Source organism: Lemur catta, chromosome 9 (assembly GCF_020740605.2).
Source record: "Lemur catta isolate mLemCat1 chromosome 9, mLemCat1.pri, whole genome shotgun sequence".
NCBI classification, from domain to species: domain Eukaryota; kingdom Metazoa; phylum Chordata; class Mammalia; order Primates; family Lemuridae; genus Lemur; species Lemur catta.
Genome location: NC_059136.1, coordinates 101,687,960 through 101,714,814, shown reverse-complemented (window position 1 = coordinate 101,714,814; position 26,855 = coordinate 101,687,960). Strand labels below are relative to the sequence as shown.

The following is a 26,855-nucleotide window of genomic DNA, read 5'->3' as shown; positions in this document are numbered from 1 at the left end:
TTTTGTCTTTTCATTTTAGTGGTAGTTGTTGATTTATCTAGGGAAGAGTGTATAGAGTTCTTTTACCTTGTAACTCGAATTCTACATATTGAATATTCATTGTAGAATATTTGATATGGGGTCTACATATTCAACTACATACCGAATGTATCATTCTGACTCAGTGACAAAGAAGTCTACTCTATTCAACTTAAACAGAGATTTATTAAAGGATTTTAAATGGCTTACGGAATCATTGGAAAAACTGAAGAAACAGACTCTAGTTTGAACTTCTAAGCAACACTAAAGAGCTAGGCTGTCCCGGGAGCTGCTACCTCTCCTACAGCCAGAGCCCTGGAGCCACAGCTGACAGCAGGGAGCTGTGACCCTGAAGCTGTTGCTATGGCTTCCAGCTCTGGAGCCACTCAGTGTGGGCTCCAGGCTGAATGAATCAGCTGGATGCCTCATCCTGCCTTTTGACCCTGCAGAGCTATTGGCCAGACCCTGAGACCTGTGTCAGTGTTGTGCTTGCCAACACAAGTGGCACAGTCAGGCCCTCTGTTTCTGCCTGACAGGCCCTGAGCCACCGGGACACCGGGGTGGGCAGGGTTTGCTGCCGGTCTCTGGGGTTCAGGGAGCCACAGACGGTGACCGGACTCCTGCATCTCCACCAAAAGGGCTGGAAAGGACTCTCTGAAAAGAGAGAAGTAAAAATATATGAAGAAGCAGAGGGATGACCACAAAGCCCCACAACCCTAAAATTTATTTCAGAGTGCCATTAGCTGGAGGATGTAAGATGTGCAAACACATGTTTTTGTCTTTTAACTTAATGTGCTATCTTTTTAAAGAATTCAAAATCCAAAAATTTCTACATACGTTACTTGATAATAAATATTGAAACTATAAAATTTTATGCTATAGACTATAACCTTTGAGCTATATTTAAAAGGAAATTTTAATTAGTAGATGCTGAAAGTGGTTATGCCTCTTCAAGGTACACTTTAAAATTTTTCAAATAAGTAAATTTTAATGCAAATAGATATTGCAAACATTAAGAAATTAAATGAATGGCTAATCAATTTTAACTTTTCTCTGTGCTACTTGCTACTCCAGTGCATGAACTTGTGTTATTTTTGAATACTTTTTATTTCTATGATGTAAAACTTGTCATAGATTCATTTCTACTTTATATCTGAAGCAAGATTCAATTTGACAAGTTTACTTGAGCACTTACTATAGAAGAGACATTTTAAAAAAGTATGACCATTACAAATATGTGTTTAATGATAATGGGATTATTAAATAGTAAGTTCTTAAAGTAATAATACTAAGGACTTAATAGTTCTTAGCTGGGCACCATGGCATGTGACTGCCGTCCCAGCTACTTGGGAGGCAGAGGCAAAGGGATCGCTTGAGCCCTGGAGTGCGAGGCTGCAATGAGCTGTGCTCAGCCACTGAACTACAGCTGGGTGACAAAGCAAGATCTCACCTCTTGAAATTTAAAAAAGTTCTTGAAACTTACAAGTAAAAGGTGTTGGTACTAAAGCAAGCATAAATGGATTCCACATGAGGTTGGGAGCTGCTGTTTAGTATGCATCCTCTAAGGCAATGAGGTGGAACCGTCAAGAGGGATGAACCAAACAAAGCTAGGGAACTTGGCCACTATTGGTGTGGGAAGCCCGGCTGGCTGTCGCAACTTTACCCAGCCAGGCACTTGTAAGAGCTGGGTGAGACAGCAACAGATTCCCTAAGTGGCTCCGTGTGAACTGAAGTGGAATACTTACCAGTAGGGGGGCAGAGGGGGGCAAACCAGCCCTTTGGCCTGCAGGAAGATGGCAGCAGGGATGGCACATCTGTGAGGAGCCCCAGGGCCTGGCGTGGTGCTCTGGGCTGAATGGACTCGGGCAGTGCCGGAGGAGCCCCGGAGAGCAAGGGTTCGAATTCATGGCCTTGGCTGAGGATGCCCCGAGGGCCGGCACTGTGTGTGTGGAGCAGTGACTCTGCTGGGGCAGGAGCTTGCCTTGCTGTGCGAGTGAACCTGCACCCGAGGCTCAGCACCTACAGGTCAAGGCAGCCCCGCTGCTTTCTGTGGGACCTGCTAAACAGTAACTCTCACAAAGGGTTGTGGCCACTAACGAGACAGGAAACTTCACTGAAGATTGAAAAAGCAGTTTTGAATGACATGAGTGTGTGCATAGAAAACTCAACAAAAACGCAATTTGGTAGAAGACAGGAACATGTACAAATAATGCAAATTGGCTTTGTTCAATTATTTAAACTTTTTGAGGTCATTCATCGTAGTTAGTGACATGTAGATGCTGTTTACTTGCAGTGTTTAAACTCTAAGAACAGTGTCAGCAGAGGCTTAGGGTATGGTGTTCACATTTCTGAAACCCGCGGGCTCCGCCCCCAGTTGGTGCTGGCTGCTATGAGCACAGAGTGCTGGTGGCTGGTCCCTAGCAGTGACTTCAGCTCACATGCAACCAAGCTTAGGCTCCACTCTGCCTCCCCAGCCATCCTCTTGACGTGCACACTGGCAAGCAGGGCTAGGTAGGACAGTCAAGCACAACATAAATCCAAACGGAAGCCGGTGTGGCCTCTCCGCAATGTCCTCAGTGCCCCACCATCGCCCAGCGTGGTTCATATAGGGCACTCTGTGACGAGGGGGTGATCCTGTTACCTTGGTTTAATGAGTATTCACTACGCATTAAAAAGTTATGACACGCCTCCTTTGTGTTTTGGGCTTAGGGATGTAGAGCAATGAACAAAAGAGACAGGGCCAGCTCTTGAGAAGTTTCCTTTCCAGTTGGGCAGATACAGGCAATAAAGTAAACAAGATGATTTTCAGTTGGTTTGTAGCTATGTGACTTTGGGCAAATTATCTAACTATATGTCTTGCTTTTCTCATCTGTAACATGGAGAGAGGATGGTGGTTCCTTATAGGACCGACACATTAATGAGAGGGCATTCCCAGAGCACTTAGAACAGGGCCCGGCACGTGGTAAACGTTAAGTGCTCAAAACATTTGCGATTATTATCAGAAATAATACTGTGCCATGGTATGGAGTAAGCTGGGTAGGAGTGTTGAGGTCACCTTGGAGTGAGTCGCAAGGGAAGCCTAGGAAGGAGACCGCTGAGTGGGTCTGAAGGACAAAGCGGAGCCAGCCGTGAGAAGCTCTGTGAGACACGCTTTCCAGGCACAGGAATCGACTGCTGCAAAGGAAGAGGTGGGTGTGGTGTGCTACAGAGCGGGGGCAGGCGTGTACCTGGGGCTCAGGTAGCCCAGGGGCTGTGACAGAAGGTGGGTGCACAGAGGAGGCAGGTGCCAGGAGTTTAGACTTTGTTCCAAGGATAGCGAGAAGCTGTCAAGGTTTTCAGCATGGGATGGATGTGATCCGGCCTGTGCTTTGGAAAGGTCACTCTGGCTGCCCCAGATCAGTGGACTGTGGGAGTACAGGAGTGGGAACAGGAAACAAATCAGGCTATTTCAGGAATCCAGACAGGTCAGACTGGTGACCTGGGCCAGAGTGCTAATGGTGAAAAGGAGAAAGATTCAGGGTCTGTTTTAGAGAGACGGTTCACGGTACTTCCTAAAGATCGGATGTGGGATGACAGGAAGAGGGCACTCAGGGACGACTGTGAGGTTGTCGTGTCGGTGCTTGTGGAGGTGGAGGCGATGGGGGAGGCATGGCGGCGGGAGTCCAGATGTCTGGTGATGGCCTTCCTGTGGTGGCAGTGCCCGTGAGACGGAGTTGAGAAACGCATCGGATGCGAGTTTGCAGCAGAGGAGGGAGGTCGGCGCAGGAAGGCCGAGCACTGTGCCCAGCTGGGGGTTACCTGCCTCGCCCTTCGCAGACACAGCCCAAGAGAGTGAGATTTAGCTACGGGAAGCAGAAGTTAATGAAAGTCACGTCTTACAGTTTAATTAAAAAGTCTTTCCCCTTAATGTAACAAATAGGCCAATGGAACAGAGAGTCCCAAGTATACACAGAAATTTAGTAAATTATATAAATATATTTCAAATCGATGAGGAAAGATGAACTATTTAATAAATGGTATAAGGACAATAGCTTAGCCATCTGTGAAAAAATTAAACTAGATCTATATACCTCTTAACATATACCTAGATGAATTTCAAATGGATCAAAGATTTAGACATACAAACTCAAAACCATAAAAGTTCTAGAAGAAATCATGAAAGAATTATCTTGAGGTGGAAGTTTATTCTAACTGTGACTCGACATCCATAAGTTACAAAAGAAAATATTAATAAATTCTGTTAAACCTTCATGATAAAGTCAAAAGTTCAAGGGCAAATTGGGAGTATGCATTTGTAATTCATATTACAAAGAGCCACTGTCTCTAATACATGAAGTGCTCATAGAAGTTATTAATAATAAGGAAAAGACTGACAACCTCTGTATAAAAATGGGCAAAGGGTATGAACATAGTTCATAGAAAAAAGAAACATATGAAAAGATGTCCAACATCTCATAATAAATAAATGCAAATTGAATAACACTATTATTTTTCACCTATCAATTTTGTAGAAATCCAGAATGTTGGTAACATTTGTTCAGTGATGCTGAGAGGGAACACACACTCTCTTACTTTGGTGGAGGGAGAGTAAATTGTCACAACCCCAGAGAGAGACCTAAGCGTGTGTATATACTAGTGTGTGTGTGTGTGTGTGTGTGTGTGTGTGTATATGAATTTTAAACACCTCAACTCTTTGACCCAGCACTTCTACTTCTAGGAGTTTATCTTGCAGATATACTTACATACATATGAAGTGCAAAGTTGTTCTTTGCCCCGTTTTTTGTGATAGCAAGAAGTGCAAATAGCCTAAAAGTCATCATCAGAGGATTCAGATTAAGTTATGGCATGTGCATGTGGCAGAAGACTATGCAGCCCTCTATGCAGCTGCAGAAAATAATGAGTGAGCGCTCTGTGAACCAACATAGAAAAATGTATGTGATTGGTTAAGTAGAAAAAGCAAAGAAACGGAGGGGGTTCTTGGAATGTGCTATATTCCTTGTATGTATGTGAACTCTGGAAGGATGTGTGATTATCCAAGTAGCAGTGATTATCTGTGATGGGCAGATGGGACTTGGAGAATGGAGGACAGAAGCCAGAGAGAAGGAAACTTTTCTCCATATACCTCTATACCTTTAAATTTTGAGTTATGTATATTATTTATTCAGAAAAATTAAAAGACGTTATGCACAGTTATTGCTCTTGGGGTTTTTAAACCTTATAACTCTTTTGGAAAGCAGTAAATGACACGTAGCACTAAAGATACTACTCTTTGACCCAATATCCCTAGAAATTTCATTCATAAGAAACAAACAAAAACTACATACAAACACTATTCCTCTTCATGGTAGCAATGCCTATAAGAATGGAAAAAAATAGGAGCAAGAAGCAACCTAAATGTCCAACGTAGGGGAATTATTTAATTGATTATGACATACAATATGTTATAATATTAAGCCACTGTGTAATATAAGTAAGAAGACCATGGTAAAATGTTTATTTATTCAACAAATAGATATTGTGTGCCTACCATGTGTCAAGCTGTTAGAGACAGCAATAAGTAAGACCAAAAAGGACAAAATCCGTACACCATTGAAACTTCCATTGTTTAGGGGAAAACTGGGAACAGAAAAATAGATACAATGTAAGAAAGTAATAATGGTTACAAATTCAAATAAAGCAGGATAAGGGACAGAGAAGATGGAGGGGTTGGTATTTTTACATACGAATAGCGAAAGCCTCGCTGAGAAAGTAATATTTGAGTAAAAAATCCCAAAGGAGATGAGTGAGCAAGCCACGCAGGTATGTGAGCAGCATCCCAGCAGAGAGAGCGTGTACGAAAGGTTTCCAAGCAGGAATGTGCTTGGCATGTTACACAGCGGCAGGAGGCCGGGATGTCTGCCCATCATGTTGTAAATGAAGGTCGGAGAAGTAGGAAGGGCAGCATGGGAGTTCTGATCATGAGGAGGTCTGGAGAGCCGGGGGAAGGCCTTTGGATTTTATTCTGCCTGTGATACAAAGCCACCGGAGGACGTGAATCTAAATGCCTGTGTGAGAAGGAAAAAGGTCTGAGTCCTCTATTGGGGCAATCAGGGGATAAAGGGATGGTTTCTACCTGGAGCTAGCCAAGAGGTAGGGATCCAGCACTCTGTGAATGGCTGGGTGTGGAAGGAAAGGAAGGTGTAGGCAGCAAGAGGAACGGTGGTGCCATTAAACAAGACAGGAAATTCAGGAGGGAGAACAGAATTGGACAGAGCTGGGAAGATGATGTGTTTTTTTTTAAACAGGTTGAGTTTGAGAGAGCTGTGAGTCACAAATATAGAAAGGAAGAAAACTAAAATGAACCCAGTGGTGTTGCATCAGAATTAGAGGTAGTGTAAACTCATTTTCAAGATAGATGGATGGATGGGTGAATAGACAGAAGTTAATGTATGTTCATGAGTGTACACAGTCCCCAGCTCCGTCTACTAAGAGGTCCTGCAGCAGTGATACGTCAGCAGCAATGAGCACATTTAGTACTCAGACACTAGCTTCTGGATACCTGAAGGAAGCTAGGCTCCTTGACAAAGTGGCCAACTCCAGGATGAGAGAAGACACAAGATGAGCCTTGGACACCTTGTAATGTCAGTAAGAATGTTCTCAAAGAATGATGGGGACATCAAAAAGAAAAAGGTCACAGGAACTAGCTAGAAAGAGGCTCCCACTAGCTAAATCTGAAACAGTTTAAATCAATGGTAGTTATAGATTATAACCCATTCAGTAAGAATCTGTGAGTCCACATTGATATGAAAATGAGCGGGATGGTGCTCATGGGAGTGGAAGTCTGCTAAGGAGTGTGTAAAACTCACCTGCCAGATCAACTAGCCCTGAAAATGAGGGGGGAAATCTGAATGACTTGAAAATCTGACAAGGGATAGTGCATAGTTTCACGGTATCCCCCACATAGTATTTTTTAATTTTAAAAGGAAAAAAGAAACTTGTAATTAAGAAGCGTAGCAGACATCACTTCAGTCAAGTAAAAAAAAGTGAACATCATTAGTAATGGGACTAATTGAACTGATGTGCCAGCTCATGGGATATAATCAGGAGGTAGGCACAGTGGTGCAGTGTGTAGTCCCAACTACTCAGTAGGCTGAGGTGGGAGAGTCACTTGAGCCCAGGAGTTCAAGACTACAGTGAGCCATGATCACGCCTATGAATTGCCATTGCTCTCCAGTTTGGGCAACATAGCAACACCCCATCTCTAAAGATTAAAAAAAAAAAAAGAAAACATTAGACAAACTCAAAATAAGGGTTTGTAGTCTACAAAATAACTGGCCTGTATCCTTCTAAAACATTAGGGTCAGGAAAGTCAAGGAAAGACTGAGGAATCATTCCAGATTGCAGGGGATCAAGGAGACACAACTAACTGTAACACGTGGTTCTGAACTGTCTCCTTTAGCTATAGAGGATGCTACTGGGCAGTGGGTGAAGCATGAGTGGGTGTGGACATTAGGTAGAGGGAATTTCCGTGTTCATTTCTTCCCTTGATGGCTGTAGAGCAGTTATATGACAAAGTCCTTATTTGTAGGAAATACACACAAAAGTTTTGAGAATGAAGGTGCATCATGTCAGGAACTTACTCTCAAATAATTCAGGTAAAAAAAAAACATGCTTTGTACTGTACTTAGGACTTTTTAGTAATTTGACATTGTTTAAAAAATTGTGTAATTATCACAAAAGTGAGTAAGAGGTAAGTAAATGGAAATAAGTAAGGCCCACACTCTCTAGGAGGTTAGCAGGAGGGGAGGGTAAGACAGGCTGCAGTGCAGAGGAGAGCGCGGAGCATGCGGAGCTGGCGTGTAGAGAGGGGCCCGGACAGATGCTGGTCGCTGCACAGCAAAGCCCTGCAGACTGGGCGGTGTGGCCAGCAGGCCAGCGGGAAGACCAGGCTGGGGAGGAGCCGGGAGGAATGTCAGTGGGGTGTGGCAGGCAGTCCTGTGGGCTGAGGTGCAAGCTGGAAACGGGGCTAATTCGTACCTGGGGATCTTCCTTCTCTCTGAGAAACAGAATTGTCTTCTGAATGTGGCCTCCTGTCTGCTCTCTTACAGATAGCAGACTGAATATGGGTTAGTCTTCGAAATTGAAATTACTTCATTGTAAAACATAGTGTAACAATTTAATACTTCTCAGTGATATTGTTCCTAGAACAAGTTTTCTTAGGCTTTCAGAAGGATTTACCACTGATATTTGAAAAAGAAAAAAACCTGTGTGTATGCATTTTACCAAGGCAGTTTGTTACTGTGTAGGGCCAGAGCAGGCAGAACATGTGTACGTACTTCACAAACACAGAAGATTTGTAAGCCATTGCATGAGACAGGACTGGTTTCTAAGCCAGTTAGTCAGCTTAGAATGTGAAACCCTGATTCAGAAGCAAACCTTCTAAAAGTGACTCAGCAGTGTTCCCTGTCATGCCAGCAGCCCACTGCAGGGGTGCAGTTCACCCCTCACCCAGCTCCTTTGGGCTCCTGACCGGCTCCTGTGTTGGTACAACAGAGCCTGAAGATTACTCGAGTGTCCTCTCAGTTCTCCCGAGACTGCCCGTGACCAGTGCCACGCCAGACACGTGCGAGAGGCTCCAGTCCGCTCCATGCCGGGGGGCCCGAGGGTTTTCAGGCTTCCTTCCCTCACAAACCCTGCCGGGGAAAGTCTGCGACGACTCTGGCTTGGGCCGACGAGCCATTTGGTGGTCCAGACCAAAACATGTGCCCCACAACTGGTGCCTCGTTCCTTGCTCCACGCCCCGGTACAAGTCCTTGCCCCTTCAGATTTCAGGGATGAGTAGGCAGGGGAAAGTGAGAATACTGAATGACCCCTCATGTGGGACGGAGGAGAGAAAACAAGACCACAGCCTGCTGGGGCACATTTTGAGCAATAAACTTTCTCAGAGTAGATCCCTCCTTCTCTCCTTCTTTTCCTTCATTATTCTTGTCCTACTTTAGCACTTCACTAAGTTCTTCCCTTCCCACTTCTATACTTTGTAGCAATACACAGGTCTCACTTTGTGAAGTACCTGTGCACAGCATTTTGATACCAGTTATTTTCCCCAAGGGCCAGAACTATGTCTTATACCTTCTTTCCTAGAAAGGGGTGCCTGTTGATTAGTTCACCTTGGTCTAACAAGCCTGTATCGATCATCGTGATGCATAAGTCTTTGAGCTGAGGGCTCTGCGATGTGCATGGGGAATAGGAAATATCCCTGCCCCCAGGAAACCTCCAGGCTAAAAAGAGAGAGAAAAGATCTACTCAAATTGTTAGAATGAAGAGTAGAGTGTGACAAGGACTGACATAAAGGCCAAAAATAAACCGCTTTGCATACAAAGGAAAAGGAAGAATTATTTATACTATGGGAATGAGAAAAATCTTCGAAAAAGACATAGAATTTAAGTTTGTCTTTGAAAAATGAGTGTACTCAGATGAGTGGGCATGGAGGACTATGGGTCTCCATTAGAGGAGCAGGTGGGGGCCGGGACAGATAGGGTGGGGCTGTCACAATCTCGATACTACCCTCAAGCACGCATGTGTCAGGAGACATGCAGGGCTACTGGGGTGCCCCCAAAAGTTCTTGACCAGGTGAGTGGCATGATTAACAATGTCCCATGAGAAAGAGCACCGTAGCAGCGACCTGCAGGAGGGTTAGGAGGAAGGAGAGAACGGAGGTTAGGAGACCAGTGGGGAGGCACCTGCCGAACCCGTGTAAATGGCAGCAGAGGCTACAAGCAGGACGAGACAGTGGCAGCAGGATAAGAAGGAATGAGGATATAAAAAGATAATGCAGAGGTAAAATGGACAGGCAACTGGATGTGAAAAAAGGAAACCGAGTACTCCCAGATTTTGAGACAAAGGGACTGGGAGGGAGGGGGCCAGTCTCCAAGAGGGAACTCCGCACAATGACAGTAAAGTAACAGAACTAGAGGAAATGAGATACTGGCCAGTTTGCTCTGTACTCATTAGGCCTAAATAAATCCAGTAGTGATCTTAGTCTGCATATGTTCCCTAGGGCTGCGTCCCCAAGCCCCAGGCTGCAGACTGTACCAGCCTGTGGCCTGTTAGGGAATGGCTCACAGAGCTCCGCTGCCCACCTCCCCACCCCCACCCCTATCCCGTGGAAAATTGTCTTCCATGAAATGTAGGAATGGGCTGTGCAGCAGGAGGCCATGCAGGCAAAGTTTCATCTGTATTTACAGCCGCTCCCCCATCGCTCACATCACCACCCGAGCTCCGCCTCCCCCTGCTGTGGAAAAATTGTCTTCCATGAAACCAGTCCCTGGTGCCAAAAAGGTTGGGGACTGCTGCCCTAGGGAATATAGACATAACTCAGTATAACTGTTTGCCAGTGATAGGCTAAAACTGTGGTTAAATCCCCTCTAGAGGGTTCAGACTTATCTTTTGTTCTTAAAGACGTACACTCAATATAAGACATGTTTTTAGATATCACTGGCATGATGTTTATGTTCTTAAAAATATACAATACCTTACTGTCTTGGTCAATTGATTTTTGACAAACATATCAGACAATTCAATGGAGAAAGAAGAGTCATTCCAATAAATGGTTCTGGGATAACTAGGTATCCACATGCAGAAGAATTAAGTTGGACCCCTGCCTCTCACAATACCCCAAAATTAATTCAAAATGGATCATAGACCCAATGCAAGAACTTAATTTCTCAGAAAAAAACATAGGACTGTATCTTCCTAACCTTATATGTTAGACAGTGGTTTCTTGGATGTGACACTAAAAGTATAAACAACAAAAGAAAAAATACATAAATGGGACTTTACCACAATTTAAAACTTTCATGCTTCAAAAAACTTTTATATAGAAAGTGAAAAGATAACCCCTAGAATGGGAAAATTTTTTGCAAATCTTATATCTGATAGGGGACTTGCATCCAGAATGTATGAACAGTTACAACTCAACAATAAAAACACAACCCAAATAAAAACTGGTCAAAAGATTTGAATAGACATTTTTCCAAGGAAGGTACACAAGTGGCCAGTAAGTACCAGAAGTACATGATTGATGATCAACATCATCAGTCATTAGGGAAATGCAAGTCAAAACCACAATGAGATACCATTTCACATCCACTAGGATGGCAATAAGAACAACAAAAAAGATGAAGAAGGACAATAACAAGTGCTGATGAGGTTGTGGAGAAGTTAAAACCTTCATAAATGAAAATGTACAATGTTGTACATACTTTGAAAAAGTCTTTACAGTTCCTTAAAAAATTAAATACAGTGTTACCATATGACCCAGCAATTCCATTCCTAGGTTGTTTTTTTTCTTTGTTTGTTTGTTTGTTTTGATACAGAGTCTGGCTCTGTTGCTCGGGCTAGAGTGCTGTGGTGTCAGCCTAGCTCACAGCAACGTCAAACTCCTGGGTTCAAACGATCCTCCTGCCTCAGCCTCCCCAGTAGCTGGGACTACAGGTGCGCACCACCATGCCCAGCTAATTTTTTCTATTTTTAATAGAGACAGGGTCTGACTCTTGCTCAGGCTGGTCTTGAGCTCCTGACCTTAAGTGATCCTCCCACCTCAGCCTCCTAGATTGCTAGGATTACAGCCGTGAACCACTGCGCCCAGCCAGCCACTCCTAGGTACATACCCACAAAAATTGAAATCATATGTCCATATAACTTGTACACAGATGTTCATAGCAGCATTATTCATAATGCAAAAAGTGGAAACAACTGCAATGCCCATCAGCTGATGGACAGATAAATAAATGTGATGTATCTATGGGATGGAATATTGTTCAGCAACAGAAAGGAATGAAACACTGGTCTCTGCTATGACATGAGCGAACCTAGAAAAACGTGCTAAGTGAAGAGAAGCCAGGCAGAGAAGGCCGTGTACTGTATGATTCCATTTGTGTGAAATGTCCAGAACAGGTAAATTCACAGTGATAGAAAGTAGATTAGTTGTTGCCAGGGACTCAGGGGAGGGGGAGAATGGGAGTGATTGCTTAATGGATGGAGGTTTCCATTTGGGGTGATGGAAATATTCTGGAACTAGATAGTGCTGATGGTTGCAGAACATTGCAAGTGTACTTAACACCACTGTTGTACACTTTGAAAGGATTAAAGTGGTAAAGTTTGTTACATATATTTTGCCATAATAAAAACAGGTGAGAGGCCGGGCGCGGTGGCTCACGCCTGTAATCCTAGCTCTGGGAGGCCGAGGCGGGTGGATCGCTCGAGGTCAGGAGTTCGAGACCAGCCTGAGCAAGAGTGAGACCCCGTCTCTACTAAAAATAGAAAGAAATTATCTGGCCAACTAAAAATATATATACAAAAAAATTAGCCGGGCATGGTGGCTCATGCCTGTAGTCCCAGCTACTAGGGAGGCTGAGGCAGTAGGATCGCTTAAGCCCAGGAGTCTGAGGTTGCTGTGAGCTAGGCTGATGCCACGGCACTCACTCTAGCCCGGGCAACAAAGTGACACTCTGTCTCAAAAAAAAAAAAAAAAAAAAACAGGTGAATTTTATGCTATATAAATTATATCTCAGTAAAACTGTTATAAAAATAAAAGACATAATAGCGTGTTTTAATCACCAGAGAATTGTGCTGAGGAAAAATATCCAATCCCAAAAATTATATACTGGACGATTCCATTTTTATACCATTTTTGACATGGCAAAATTTTAGAAAGGAAAACAGATTAGTGGTTTCCAGATGTTGGAGATGGGGGTGGGGAGGTGGAAGGGCCTATCCAAGAGCAACGTGAGGGCCCTTGTGCTGATGGAGCTGCTCAGTATCCTGACAGCGACGGAGGGTCCGGGACCCTGCATAGTGATAAAAGTGTATCGGAGTAAAGACACACACACCAGTAACATACAGGTAAACCTGGTGCAGTGTGAGTAAGAGTAGCGGGTTTTATCAGTGTCAGTATCTGGGTTGTGATAGTGTACTACTGTTTACTGGGACGCATGGTGTACACTATTGGGGGAAACCTGGCAAAGTGTACTTGGGATCGCTCTGTAGTATTTCCTACAATTACGTGTGATTCTACAATTATCTCAATAAAATTTCAATTAATAAGAAGACATAAGAGGGAAATATCTTTGAAAACTTGTTCTATAGGTAAACTTCTATCAAGTTATAAAACATCTTATCTGCACGAGCAGTAACCAGAATTGAAGTTCAGGTTGGCACCAGTTGTGTCGGCAGTTTTTATTTGTGTCTTTCTTAAAGACCAGGCTTGCAGCAGAGGCTTTGTTGTTGTTTTTGTTGTTTGGTTAATTTCACCAATGCGGTATTGTCCTAAAATAAAGAGGATGTGTGAGTATAGAAAAGGCCTAACTCAAGTTTTTTTTCAGTTAAGTCACTTTTAGCAAAGTAAGATTGTTACTCCTTCCTGTTCACTGATACTAGAAAGTTTACATGTCACAGTTTTATTTCAGCAAAGAGAAAACATGATCTTTAAATGAATAAAAAACACATTTCTGTGCAGTAGAAATTCTGCTGTTAACATCTCAAGTTAAAAAGATAAACAACAGGATTAACTGTTTACTTTGGGAGTGCAGAGGCTGGTTGTTTTTGAGGAGAAGAACACGATGTCCCGCTGTCTCTGGTTTCCAGTCCATCGCAGAGGCCGCCTGTGCCCGCCCCTCCTCCGCCCGCGCTCCCCTGCTTTTCTCCCTCGTTTAGTCTTCTCACTGGTCCTCCAGTTTCTTCTACTTTTTCCTCAGGTGGAGGGGTAGAGGTAAGAGATTATAAGGTGGAGAAAAAGGTCCCTGTTGATCTTTAGAGGCTGCTTACGCTGACGGTGACCTAGAGTGAAACAGCCGGGCCTGACTCCGGTTCCAGGAATTCCCGGGGGGCGCCGGACTGCTGGCGACCCGGTAAACACCGGCCACTCACTCTCGCGGCCAGGGGAGGCAGGGGCAGACGCGTGGTTTGGGAGAGTGGGGGGAGCGCTTAAAACCTCACAGAGAAATTAGATTGTACTCCCTGTGACTCCCCCCACATCACCGGTTTTGTTTTCCTTCTTCCTGGTGATTTGTCCGGTTGCTTTTACAGATAAACAAGAAATGTATTTTTAGAATTTTTTAATATTCTTTAATTGACATGACGTGACATTAAACTGGTGAGAGAAGAAGGAAAACATTCTTACAGACAGATGTTAAGTCCATCATGGACTTTCATGCCTCCGACAGGGCCCTCCTGTGCCGGAGCGGGGCCGCCGGCCCTTGCTGGCTGGAACCCGGGGGCTTCCGTTGCAGGGCTCGTCCCTGGAGCTGCTTTTTCACACGGCCTTGTTTTCCCAGCTGAGAGGCAGCAGCGTGGCTGGCCAGGGGCGAGCTGCAGACCCCGGGTATTTAACGCCGTTTGTTGCTCTACCCCACAGAGCAGAACTGCAGTAGCTGAATGATGAGTCCGTGCGCCCCACGCCGCTCTCAAGGCCTTCCTCGAGCCCCTTCCCGCAAGATCACCCCTTTTGTAGAGGTGCAGACATGCTGTTTCAGGACTTGGGAGCGCTGGCACCAGATGAGAGAAAACTGGATTTTTTAGTCAATTAACGACATCTGTAATATTGTGAATTTGCCTGGTGGATAAGGCAAACTAAGATTTTTGAGCACAGAAGAGGTGTAGGCACTTACCTGGTGGGAAGCAAGTCAAGTTACCTGATTGCACAGGTGCAAGGGCCAACTCCCCCACCCTCTCCCCTGCACCATGTGCTTGCAATCCTAGACCTGGGCGTTATTTGGAAGAGGACATATGTTTTAGGCATGGGAGGAGCATTGATCTTAAATAAGCGGAATTCACTTGCTAAACTGTTATCCCAAGAATTTTTGAATGGCGAGCTCTGTCTCATGAAATCAATGCAGTTCTGAGGCTCATACTCAGAACTCATACTATTTAGGATAAATTAGCTACTTCCTACTTCCTCCTTGTGAGACATTTTCTCTTTGCTGTTCTAAGTACTTATCTAAGTTAATCACTCCTAAAAATAGCAGTGTCCCTCTCAGGCAGGGTGCAGGTAACCCACCAACCCTGCTCAGTTCTGCCTGGGACGTGAAAGTCACCTACAGCTCCAGCCTTAGCTCTCCATCACAATGCATAGAGTTTGCATTGCTGAATGTGCACGTTTGCCTTGCCCAGTGGGTATTCTGTGACAGGTCAGCAAAAGGTTCTGCTCAACTTGCTTCCCAGAGTGGAAGCTCAATTTTATGAACATTAATCTATCACATACCTTTAAAACGTCAAATATTCTAACACCCTGTGGCTTGGCCAGCCACTGGTTCACAGCATTCCAGAGCTTACCAAGGATGGTGCTGGCGTCTGCAGGTTGTTGCAGGGCACTACCACACACCATTACAGCGTCTGCTCAGAGAACTCGGGCGCTGTGCCTGACGCGCACCCATGTGCCTGCCTTAGACTAGAGCCCTGGACAAGGCCTCTAGAGAACAGCGCTTGTCCGTGAGAGGACTCTCAGCCCAGAGAGCTGCACGGCGAGCCAGTGGTGGTGGCTAGGCTGGTACCCGGAGCCCCAGCCTCTGCTGCCTCCGCTGTTAGGAGTCGCATCCTCCACTGGGCAGTTTGGACTTCCAAGTTCTGTGTTGACCAGCTCCGTCCTTGCCTGCATCCTGACTCGAGTCACTGGACCCGTCTTCGGTTTCCGTAGCCTCTCTGTTCTCTGAGACAAGACCCTCTTGGGCTGCTTGTTCCTGCAGCTGCTCTCTGTTCTCCGCCTCAGGCCGGAGCAGGCTCTCTCCGCCCCCACCCCTCACCCACGACCCTGCTTTCTTGTCTCTACCTTGAAAAGTTTCTCTTGCGCATTCTCTCGTGCTGACAGGGGCGGAAGGGGCAAGAAGGATGGCAGCATGTGAGGGCCAGGATCAGGGATGGCAGGGAGGGTACAGGTACAAACTGACAAATGCATGCCTCAAGGGGCAGCCACTGAGGGCCCCACGGTGTTGACCCAGTGCCACCAGAGCTGCTGATTTCTCAAGATAACAGGAAATTGTTAAGTTCTTCCAGTTCTTAATTTTAGTTACTAATTTTTAAAAACTTAAAAAATCTAACACCAAAAAGTGTAAAGAAAAAAAACACATACCAGCCAGCGGGCTTGGCCTGTGAACACCACTTTGCAGTTTCACTCCTTCCTACCAGGCGTTTGTCACTGGTTGGGGCAACAGACTCCCCCAGGGTCTAAGGAGACTCCCTGTAAAAGTTCTCTATTCTGGCAATCCTCCACCCTGCGCTCAGAGTTAACATTTCTGAAAAAGAAATTTTATCAGGACATTCCTTGATCTAAGGCCTCTGAGTGGTGCCCCTGGTTCACACATTGATGGCAGGAGGCAGGTGTGCTGGCCCACACACCTGGCCATCATGGCCCCGGCCCCCGGTCAGGTCGGCCTCCTTACACAGCCTCCAAATGGGGCCTTTCCACCCCACCCCCTACAGTCCTTTTGCCCCTTAGCCCATTGCTCCCTTCTTTTCAAATGCCTATCAAAATTTTAATTTTTTTCATAAACATAACTTTGACTTTATGAATAATGCGTTGGAGTCCCCAAATAGTAAATAGTCTTTCCCTTTATCCCTGCTTTCTCCTATTGCTGTGGTCTGAATGTGTTCCCCCTCCCCCGAATTAATATGTTGAAATTCTCACCCCCCACGTAGGGCCTTTGGGGGGTGATGAAGTCATGAGGGCAGAGCCCTGATGAACAGCATTAGTACCCTTAATGAAAGCGGCCTGAGAGTTCTCTTGACCCTCCCACCATGTGAGGTTGCAGCAGAAACCTCCTCTGTCAGTGAGGAAGGGGCCCTCGCCAGATGCCCAATCTGCCACTGCCCTGAGCTAGGACTTCTCGGCCTCCAGGACTGTGAGGAAAAACCATTTCTGTTGTTGATGACCCATTCAGTCTGTGGTATTTTTGTTATAGCAGCTCAAATGGACTAAGACATCTATCTTCTCATTCTCTCTTATCTTCTAGTCTTCTTTCAATTTCACAAACATGGAGAGACCCTTTCTCATTCTAGGGTTTCATACACCTGTGTTCTCTGTTGTCAGTGCTCTTCTCCCCACTTTTGGCATGGCTGGCTTCCCCTTCTTCAGGCTCAGCCTAAAGATCGCTTCCTTTCAGAAGCCGTCACTGGCCATCCTGGCTAGACCATCCCAGCACGTGGCCCGGTGTTGTCTTACACAACACTCTTTATTTCCTTCCTGGCACTCACATAATTTGTGGCTGCATATGTGTCTGTGTGCCGGGTCTCTCTTGCCAAGGAGCTGCAGAGGGAGGGACTGTGCCCCTGCCCGGACCTAGCGCCTCCCAGAGGTCCTGGCCAAGAGGCAGTCCTTGGCATTTCGCACAGAAACGGGGGGTCATTAATTTACTAGATGCCTGCAAGAGGCCAAGGCGCTGTTTTGGAGCACAGTGGCAAGCCCCTAAGTGCTTTTGTTATTAAGGTGAATGTGACACTTGTTCCTTGGCTCTGCAGCCCGTCGTGCTTCACTGCATCTGCTGCACTGCCATTGTCTGTCTTGGTAATCTTGTACTTGGCTCATTTACTGTGTTCAGGAAAATCAAGACATCTCTTAGGATAAAAAGAACAACTCACACTTAAGTCTACAAATTCAGAATGAGTAGTTTCCAAATACTCTGAAATTTATACGCAAGGGCTAAAGAGCCATTATGTTTCCTCACAGGACACATGCCAAGCATCCAGAGGATCTTTATTTCCAGTGGAAGTAAATCAAAGAAACAAATAGAAGGCCAGCTTTCAGAATGGAAACACAGTGGATTCTGTCCTTACAAACAAACATTTAAGTGGAAAAAATCATAAAACGCAATAATTTAAAGTCTATGGAAATTGTCCTAAGGGCATACAGCAAATGCAGAAACATTCCATGAATGGAATCAAGAAAATCACTAAACTTCAGTAAGAACAGCAAGTCTGCAGCCTCTGAGCCTCGACTCACTCCCCCACCATCCAAACTCATCTTGTAGAGACTAATCTGGGGCTCTCCTCTGGGGGGTGCTGTCAAGAATGGCCCACTCTATCCCCCAGCCCCCAATCTGGGGTACATTTCACCCTGGCAGGGCTAGCCACCAGCACCTCTCATCGCCCACCAAGATTACTAACCTGATGGTCCCTCTCATCTTGCCCTAGGTTAGTGGCTCCAGGCTGGAGAGCCCAGCCCGGAAGATCAGCACCCACTCTAGAGCAGGGCTGTCACTCCAGGAGGGGGCTACTCTCCCCTCTCCCAGATGCTATGAAGTGCTCAGAGCTTTTGCCCAGGTGGGAGGCAAATTGTAAGGAAGGGGCTGACTTTATTTGGAACAGACCAGGAGAATTCCATGCCCAGGAGTATTGTTGAAAATAATGGAGATCTTTGGGGAGAGCTATTTGGAGAGTACTTATAGCCGCATGATACTATAGCAGTAAGTTTAACAGAGAGAATCAGAGAAAAGTGATAGCCAAGAAGAGCCCTCCTGGGATCACAGTCAAACCATGGGGTTAGGAAGGCTGTGCACAAGGGCTGTTCTGCACCCTCTCAGGAGCAATCAGAACAGCCTACAGGGAAGACTTGAGAGAAATCGATTGACAAAGAGCGAAGGCTTCATTGTCTCTGCGGCTTCTGCACCACCTCTACCCACACTGGATGAGGCATAAGCTACTCTGACCTAGGAGCAATGCCTAGGAAGCCAGGATTTAAAATGAAAGCCCACATATCCCTGGCAGTCTGGATGCCCTAGGCCATACCCTCATAGGAGTAATTGGAGAAGGAAAATTTGAGCCCTGCCTGAAATAGGGGAGAGGGCAAAAAACTATACTCCTTGAACTGTGATAGCTGCCTCCAAGCCACACATATCCAATGGTAAGAGTCAGAATCTAGCTGGCTAAGGGGGCTTAAGCACAACCTTTCACCAGTAAATGGCTTATGCTGACCTAGGAACAATCCGTAGATAACAATGTCAAGAGATAAAAACAAGACAAAATCTGAGCAGGAACATGAGAGGCTGCACCATGCAGGGAAAATAAACTTTACAAACTTAGTTCAGACAGGTCACCAAACAAATGAATAAACTACCATGCAAACAACATCATCAACCTCCAGGGTAAGAGAGGAATCAATTCACAGTTGCTACAATATATTATCAGAAATTGCCAGTGGTCAACAAAAAATTATAAGACATGAGAAGAAACAGGAAAATGTGATCCATACACAGGGGAGAAAAAAGGCATGCTATAGAAACTGCTTTTGGAGAGGCCCAGATGTTGGACTTAGCAGCCATTATAAATAAGTTCAAAGAACTAAAGTAAACCAGGTCTAAAGAATTAAAGGACAGTATGATGACAATGTCTAATCAAATAGAGTGTCAATAAAAAGATACAAACTATAAAAAGAACCAAATGAAAATTCTGGTGTTGAACAGGATAATAACCAAGATGAAAAGTTCACTAGAGGGTCTCAACAGTAGATTTGAGAAGGAAGAAGAAAGAATTTGTGAACTTGAATTTAGGGTAATCAAGGTTATGTAATCTGAAATCAAGAGAGAAAAAAAGAATGAAGAAAAACAAAACAGAACCTCATAGAAATGTGGGACACAATCAAGTGCACCAACATATGTGTAATGGGAGTGCCAGAAAGAGAGAGGATGGTGCAGAAAAAATATTTAAAGAACTAGTAGCTGAAAACTTCTCAAATTTGATGAAAAACTTTACACATCTAAGAAGCTCAGTGAACTCCAAGAGGGATAAATTTAAAGAGATCCACACCCAAGCACCTCTTAGTCAAAATGTTGAAAGCCAAAGATAAAATCTTGAAAACGGCAAGTAAAAATGACTCTTCACACATAAGGGAACCCCAGTAAGAACCTAGCTAACTTCTCATCAGAAACAATGAAAGTCAGAAGGCACTGGGATACATCTTCAAAATGCTGAAAGAAACAAATTGCTTATACCACACTTTTTTTGGCCTTTAATTCCTAAGGTTAGCTCAGTAGGATTGAACGTTAATTGCTTCATCTTAGGCAACTCACCTTTTCATTTTTGTAGAAACCAAAGGCCACAGTTGTTCCTCTTCATTTTGGAGTATTCTAGCTTTTTACTTGTTTGGACCAGACCTAATTATTGGCCACAGAACCCTAATTTTTGTATAAAATTTCCTTTTCTTTAGTCACAGAACCATTAGAAATGAGTCTGCACTATACAAACTCTTAGATCAAAAAAGAAATAATGGAAATTTAAAGATACCGGCTGGGCTCAGTGGCTCACGCTTGTAATCCTAGCACTCTGGGAGGCCGAGGCGGGTGGATCGCTCGAGGTCAGGAGTTGGAGACCAGCCTGAGCAAGAGTGAGACCCCGTCTCTACTAAAAATAGAAAGAAATTATCTGGCCAACTAAAATATATATAGAAAATCTAGCCGGGCATGGTGGCACATGCCTGTAGTCCCAGCTACTCGGGAGGCTGAGGCAGTAGGATCGCTTAAGCCCAGGAGTTTGAGGTTGCTGTGAGCTAGGCTGACGCCACAGCACTCACTCTAGCCCGGGCAACAGAGCGACTCTGTGTCTCAAAAACAAAACAAAACAAAACAAAAACAAAACAAAACAAAACAAAAATACCTACAACTGGTAAATAATAAAAATACTAAATAATCAAAATATACGTGAGGCAGGATGTGGTGGTTCATGCCTGTAATCCTAGCACTCTGAGAGGCTAAGGCAAAAGCATCACTTGAGGTCAGGAGTTCAAGACCAGCCTGAGCAAGAATGTGACTCCGTCACTACCAAAAATAGAAAAAATTAGCCGGGCATGGTGGCGTGAGCCTGTGGTCCCAGCTATGGCGGGAGGCTGAGGCAGGAAGATCACTTGAGCCCAGGAGTTTGAGGTTGCTGTGAGCTAGGCTGATGTAACTGTACTCTAGCCCAGGCAACAGAGTGAGACTCTGTCTCAAAAAAAAAAAAAAAAATCAAAATGTATGTGATATCATTAATTTGGTATTTAGAATAAATTTTAGTCTAAATAGTTCATATTTTAAAAAGAAGAAAGGCTTTTCAAAATTAATGAGCTAAGCCTCCAACATAAGAAATAGGAAAAGAACAATAGAATAAATACAAAGAAAATGGAAAGGAAAAGATTATAAAAGTTAATGACATAAACAAATAGTGAATAAACAAAGCTAAGAGTTGGTTCTTTGAAATGATTAATAACAATCCTATGGGAAAACTGATAAAGCAAAGAGAAGATAAATAACAGTGAAAAGGAAAAATAGGGACATCAGCTCCATCAGGGATTAGAGACATAGTAAGATGTGCTCATATTGGCAGCACATAGACTAAAATTTGTGAAGTGTTCTATATTTTTTAGTCAAATTAATAAAACTTGAAGAAAAGAAATGTAGTAAGAGAATACTATAGCATCTTTATGTCAATAAGTTTGAAAACTTAGACAAAATGGGAAAATTTCTACAAAAATGTTACCAAAATGTCTCAAGAAAAAATTAGAAAGCCCAAATAGTCCAATTATCATTAGAGACATTGAGTTTAAATTCTTTTCAGGAAGAAAAAGCCCTAAAACCAAGTTATCTTATTGCCAGATTCTTCTAAATTGTCAAAACACAGATCATTCAGGTCTTATATTTGAAATTTTTATTTTAAGTTTTTCAAAGAAAAAAGTAATCTTCATCAGTTCATTCTGTGAAGCTGACATAAATGGTCTCAATACCAAATGTAGTGTGAGAAATAAATTAAAGGTCAATATCACTCATGAATATAGATAGAAAAATCATAAATAAAACATAGCAAGTAGTATCTTGACTTTATGTCAGGAGTGAAAAATTAACAGTTGAAAAGAATTTGGAATTGTGATTTACCACATTAACAAAGTTAAAGGGAGAGAAACATATAATCATTTCAACTAGTACAGAAAATGCATTTGATGAGACCCAATACCCACGCATGATAAATAATTTCTTAGCAAACGAGGAATCCCTAACTGGGTGAAGGATATGTACCAGAAACAAACTATAGTAAACATTCTTAACTGTAAACATTGAAGACATTTCCTCCAAAATCAAGAGCAAGGTAAGGATTCCCAAAGCCACTGGCTTCTCTCTAGCATTGTCCTGAAGGTCCTAAAAGGCAATCAGAAAAGAAAATAATTGAAAAGCATAAAGATTGGAAAGGAAGAAGCAAATTTGGAATTATGAAATGATTACATAAAACTATATAAAAGGGATTATAAATAATAAAATTTAATGATTGATAGATTATAAAAGTTCAATATATATGTCAGTTGTACGATAAACCAACACACAACAACAAACAAAAATACCACTTAAAATAACACAAAAAACCATAGGCAATCTAGGCATAGATCTAACAAAACATGTATAAGAATTATATAGAGAAAATTATAAAATTGTATTATAAAAATTGACCAAAATACTCCACCAAGGAAAGACGTATCTACTAGTCACCATGCCAAACCCTATAAATTGTGAATCCTTTAATGCTCACAACAGCCCTCTAAGTTAGGTCCTCTTATTCCTGGGTTAAAATGAGTAAATTCAAGCTCATACAGGTAGGTAACTTTTGCAAGATCCAGAGTTACTAACACGATGCTGCCTCCCTGGGAAGCTGCTGTGTTCCACTGAACGTGATACAATTTATGGGAAATATCTGGTGGTTCAGGAAAAACGAGTTGATCATGGGGCCCTTTTCTGTTTCGACCTGTCACACTAGCGCTGATTTTGGGAGATAGTGTTTCACTGAGCAGGAAGCATTGACAAGTGGCTAGAATTCTGTGTGGGCTGCTGATAAACTAACTCTGGTTTGGGCTGTCTGTGGAATGCCACAGTTTCAATCCAGTTGAACCAGTAGGGGTGATGAGTCCACCTTGGGCCTGCGCCAGCCTGCCACTGAGCCGCAGCTGCAAGAGCAGAACAGGGTGGGAGAGCGTGTGTGGCCGTGCATGAACGCAAGGTGAAGGGTAACAGGGATAAAAGGGTAGAGAAGAGCACACTTCCTTGGTTATTTGGGAAAAGGGCAAATGTCGGAGCAAACTTAAAGGTGAAGATGCTAGCCAGTTCCCCACCTCTCCATTCTCAACATAAACAATCAAAAAGAGAAATTTTATGTTTGGATCCATGGGAATTTTTCTATTTGTCTTGCCTTTTGTATATGTTAAGAAGCGTCTTAGTTGCAGATGAGCAGGCCTTAGCAGAATCGTGTGCAGCAGGTCAAGGGCCACTTTGGCTCTGTCCTCTTGCAGGAGAGCCTGGGGCTTCCTCCCAGGAAATGCAGCCTGGTCCTACCTCAGTCCACCTCTGGCCTGGTCCCCAAGGCTGTGCCTAGACCTCCCTATTTAGGCATGGAACAGGGAGGCAAGTCAGGGGAGGAGGTAGTTAGGGGGAGAGGAGGCCTTTAAATGGCCTACAGACAAGAAAGACTTTATAAATTCAACATGAAAATGTATACTTTCATTCCTACTCTCACGTAGCACACTGGAAACTAATGCAGATCTCAGCTCTCAAAGACAAGGGAGGGAAACAAAATGTGATTGGACTTTGAGTGGAAAAATTAGTTCCAGTCTAGAAGTCTATATCCAGCCAAGCTGCCTGTAAAGTTTGAGGACAGATCATCAACAATTTCATGAACGGTTTAAAAAATTTTCACTTCCATTCTCTTTCTCAGGAAGCTAGATATGAGATACTGAATTGAAGTCACTTAATAAAGAAAGATGTGGAATGTAGGAAATAGGAAATCCAATATAGTAGAGCAGCAAAGGTGAACCCCCAGATTTTGTGGCAAGAGATCGCAGAATGAGTGCTGTGCCCCAGGTACAGACACCAACCCGTCCGGATTGGCTCTAGTTTCATTACAGTGTGAGTATTCAAATGGATTTCCATTTAGTTGTTCTGCTCTGTATTTGTGAGCAATTCCTGTTAGACATAGGTTAGACCTTCTCATTGTATCCTCTGTATTTCTCCACCCTTCTCGCATGTTTTTCTCTTTCTGCTCTCAAGCTACATTCTGTGTAATTTATTCAGATTTATAACCCAGATTCCATATACACACTCTTCAGACATATGTAGCAATTTGTTATACCTATTCAATGATTTTTTTATTTCAATAAATTGTATCTTTCCTTTTTGAAAATTGTATTTCATTCTTCTTCAAATCTGCCAAGTCACTTTGTATAGTTTCTCCTATTTTTATTTTGGGGACTTTACCTTTTTAAAATAGTTATTCTGTGTTTCATATCTGTTAATTCTAATATCTCAAGTCCTCAGCAGGTCTATTGTTATTTCTTTAGACTCTCCCCACATAGTAGTTTGTTTCCTTGTGTTTGATGATTTTTATTTGAGCACATTTTTGTTTGATCTTACTCCATGGCAAACTAGGCAATACAATTAAAGATACTTTCTTTCAGACACGACATACCTTTGCTTCTCTTGCAAACCAGAGGGCCCTGTGGACTTGAGGTCTTCATCAAGGAGTCTAGAGTTCTTGTCCCTTTTGTCAAGGCAGTGCTCAAGGCCCCTGGCTTCAGATTTATTAATAGCTTTCCTTTGTTCATTGTTTGTCATCTGTTCTCTTTCAACACATACTTTTCTTTATATTCTTATCTTTAAAATAATTTTATGTCCCTCAGTCTATTTTGTGATGTTATTTACTAACAGGCTGCATGAAATGTTTGAGAATGTGTCATTTTGTGGTAAATAAGACTTCATTTACCTGAATTATGAAGTGAGAAGATTGGAAATTCAGTCATAAATAAACTTTCATGAATACTGCCCTCTGAACTTAAAACTCAGGGGGAATCCTGTCATGTCACTGGATATCCGTCACGTCTGTGTTGCTGCAGCCCGGGACACTGACTTCCTCGTGCTGGGATATGCATGTCTGTGAATACGCACCTTTCCAGAGAAAGCAGTGTCACTCTGAAGCTTTCCTCAGTATTGAATGTCCACACAAAATATAAATGTTTCCTCTCATGGGAAACAGGCTAAAAATGGGGAAAGAGGACATCCTGTTTCTGGGCAATGGTATTATGTTTGGTTTAAGAGACTGGTCATCTTTATATGTTTTTCAGCCACATTTGGCTTAGGGTTTAGTTTCATGCCAAAAGAGAATTCTGTCTCCTGTGTTTTATGGATAATAATCCAAACACCTGCGTGTACACATCCAAATGGTGTGTGCTTGAATCCAACTTCATTTACCCTGACTCATCTATGTAGGAAGACGATTATGGTGGATTTGTAGTAAAAGAGAGAGAAATCCTGCTTTCTTTATCAATCCATACTGCCTCCTCGAAGAGCAAATGTGGGCTGGGCATGGTAGCTCACAGCTATAATTCTAGCGCTTTGGGAGGCTGAGGTGGAAGTATCTCTTGAGCCTGGGAGTTTGAGGCCAGGCTGAGCAACATAGCAAGACCCCATCTCTATAACAAACAAACAAACAATGAACAAACGTGAATGCTTTTTTACAGAATCTGTCTTCTGGTGCAAGACGCCTGTGGAATGTTTGGTGAAGTGCACTTGGAGGCCGCCATCTTGAAGGGAAGACAGTTGGAAGGGAAGTCCTGCAGCCTGGTGGGCATGAAGGTACTACAGAAGGCCACCAGAGGAAGGTGAGAACGGGGAGAATGGCTGCAGTTTGCTACAGTGGCTGGTTCTTTCATTAGTCTTTCATCTCTAATTTTATTTGTAAAGACAATAAACCAGGATCCTAGAGTTTGCCTGTAAAACAAGGCCACAGGTTGAATGGAGCCCATAAAGTACCTCTAGGGGAAAAGTTATAATAGACAACAGAAAGAATTGTGCATGTTTAGTAAATCATAATTTCATTAAAAATAAGAAGAGAAAAAATGTTGTATATATGTGTTTAAATTCCAAAGATTTGTTTTCTGTGTTTTCTTAAGTATGATAATAAATCATCTTTGCATGACAGTTTAATGTGAATGAAAATCTAATTTAGTGAAAAGGCATTTTGAGCTTTAAACAAAACTCTTAAATTGTCACATCTTTGTGCTTTCTGTAGTAAGCAAGCTTTGTTCTCTGTCAAGTGTCATGGCGTCCCACCTTCAGATGTTGTTTTAGACAGGCAGAGGTGGAATGGTACAAAGATCTGGCCCAAACTGGGTCTGTTACATCTCCAGTGATCATTCTAATCTATAAATTAGGGAAACGAAGAAACATTTTTAAGGGAACTATCCAGTCATACAGTGAATTAGTATAAACAGTGAATTGGGAGTTTTCTCAATCTTATTGTAACATCTCCTTCTTCAAATAGTATATTATTTTAGCTTTCTTGATGTTGATATTTTGTCTAATAATAGTAATATCTGAGCTTATAAAAGTATCTGAGGGAGAAAAAAACATTATGAGTATATGATATTCTGATTTTTACACATTTATTGATAGCATCCTCCAGTGGTTTCCTTAATTACCATTCTAGCCATGGCCATTCTAAATTGTGAAAATTTACCAAGCATTTCTCCTGAATGACCTCAGCAGGCAGTCAGCTCTCCCTCAGGCCTAGATTCCGTGTCTTGTTTGTTTTGTCTGTGGCACAGTATTGGTGGGTGACGGCTCTGCCCGAGAGCTTGTTTTCCTGGAAGACGTGTATTGCATAGATGTTTCCCTTGTAAGCACTGAGTAGATACAGGAACATTTTATTGATCCATATAGATATGTCTTACAACAAAGCTTCCTTTTGTTTGTAAAAGGGCATTTGTATTATAATATAGTTGCATTATGGATTTGGGGGGGTGGGATTTGCCCAGGTATTTGGAAGTCGTGTCTGGATAAGAGGAAACCTCAATTGTGTCACATGAACCT

General features: G+C 43.2%; 1 protein-coding gene across 5 annotated transcripts in view; it reads left to right on the top strand.

Annotated features, from left to right (window-relative positions):
- SPIDR (scaffold protein involved in DNA repair) overlaps positions 1-26,855 on the top strand; it is a 415,406-nt gene that overhangs the window by 331,960 nt on the left and 56,591 nt on the right. For all 5 annotated transcript variants that reach the window (XM_045561517.1, XM_045561518.1, XM_045561516.1 and 2 more), the window contains one exon: positions 25,505-25,645. In XM_045561517.1, the coding sequence (XP_045417473.1) occupies positions 25,505-25,645 (141 nt within the window). The remainder of the gene's footprint in view (positions 1-25,504; positions 25,646-26,855) is intronic.